The following is a 1,308-nucleotide window of genomic DNA, read 5'->3' on the forward strand; positions in this document are numbered from 1 at the left end:
CTACCCCCAAACCCATCCCGGCACCCACGTCACCCTCCTCCTCCCACTCCAAAACCCACCCCAGCACCCACCCCCATGACCCCCTGGTGCTGTGTCCCTCCCCCAGTACCCACCTTGTCCTACCCACCCCAAAAGCCACCCAGCACCCGCCCCACATCCCCGGCTCCACCCTGCCTCCCCCTTTACCCATCCATGGCCTCCTCGATCTTCTTCTTCCTCAGCTCGATGAGCTCGGGGGTCTCCATGCCGGCGGGCACCGAGGAGAAGCCACCGGGGGTGATGAGGCCACTACGAGGGACAGCGGGTGGGCGGTGAGCGGGTGCCCGGGGCCTCCGGGTGTCACCGAGCGCCCGGCGCGCTCACCTGTCGGCCGGCGTGATGAAGCCCGTCTCGTCGGGCTTCTCCTCGTCGCTCTCTTCCTCCTCTTCCTCTTCCGAGGACTCCTCGTCGGACGGCTCCAGCTCGCCCCAGGGCGTCCGGTCGATCTCCTCCTCCTCCGCCTTGGTCTGGGGTGGGACAGAGAGGTGCCGGTGAGGGAGACGGAGCGGGACACGGAGGTGCCCAGGGAGGGACAGGTGTGCGTGGGGTGCTCAGGGGGAAGATGAAGGTGCCCAAGGGTGCTCAGGGGGAGAAGAAAGCACCCAAGAAGAAGACAAAGGTGCACGATGCTCAGAAAGGAGCTGAACATCTCTGAGACGTTCAGGAAAGACATGGAGGTGCCTGAGGGTGCTCAGGAGAGAGCTGGAGGTGCCCAGGGGTGACCAAAAGCAGGACGGAGGGGACCGAGGTGCCCATGAGCACGATGGAGATGTCCAGGAGGAAGATGAAGGTGCCCAGGAGGAAGATGAAGGTGCACTGGGTGCCCAAGAAGAAGAAAGAAGTGCTCGGGATGGAGACGGAGGTCCCAGGGATGCCCGAACGCGAGATGGATGGGGATGAGGACGCCCGGCGAGGACGCGAAGGTGCCCGGGGGGTGCAGGAGCGATGGAGGTGCCCAAGGGTGCTCAGGAGGGTGATGGAGACGCCCAAGGTGGAAACGAGGGCGGCGGAGGACCCAGAAGCGAACAGAGGTGCCCACGAGGGAGACAAGACGACAAACGTCCGCAGGAGGGAGACGAAGGCGCCCGGGAGGGAGATGAGGGAGACGAAGGTGCCCGGGAGGGAGATGAGGGTGCCCGGCAGCACCCACGGGTGCCGGCGTACCTGGAACTCGGTGGCGTTGGTGCCAAAGACGTCCCCGTAGAGCGGCTTGCCGGTCTCGTCCACGGGCGGCTTCCCCCAGCCCCCGGCGTGGTACCCGAAGGAGCA

At 66.0% G+C, this 1,308-nt stretch overlaps 1 protein-coding gene across 1 annotated transcript in view; it reads right to left on the reverse strand.

Annotated features, from left to right (window-relative positions):
* Positions 1-186: 186 nt before the first annotated feature.
* SF3B2 (splicing factor 3b subunit 2) overlaps positions 187-1,308 on the reverse strand; it is a gene marked incomplete at its 3' end in the record, with an annotated part of 9,738 nt that continues 8,616 nt past the window's right edge. The window contains exons 12-14 of the mRNA XM_085325051.1: positions 1,204-1,308; positions 364-506; positions 187-288 (exon numbers count right to left, since the gene is read on the reverse strand). Of these exons, the coding sequence (XP_085181177.1) occupies positions 187-288; positions 364-506; positions 1,204-1,308 (350 nt within the window). The remainder of the gene's footprint in view (positions 289-363; positions 507-1,203) is intronic.

Source organism: Rhea americana, unplaced genomic scaffold (genome assembly GCF_003343005.1).
Source record: "Rhea americana isolate MKP2758 unplaced genomic scaffold, rheAme1 scaffold_952, whole genome shotgun sequence".
NCBI classification, from domain to species: Eukaryota; Metazoa; Chordata; class Aves; order Rheiformes; family Rheidae; genus Rhea; species Rhea americana.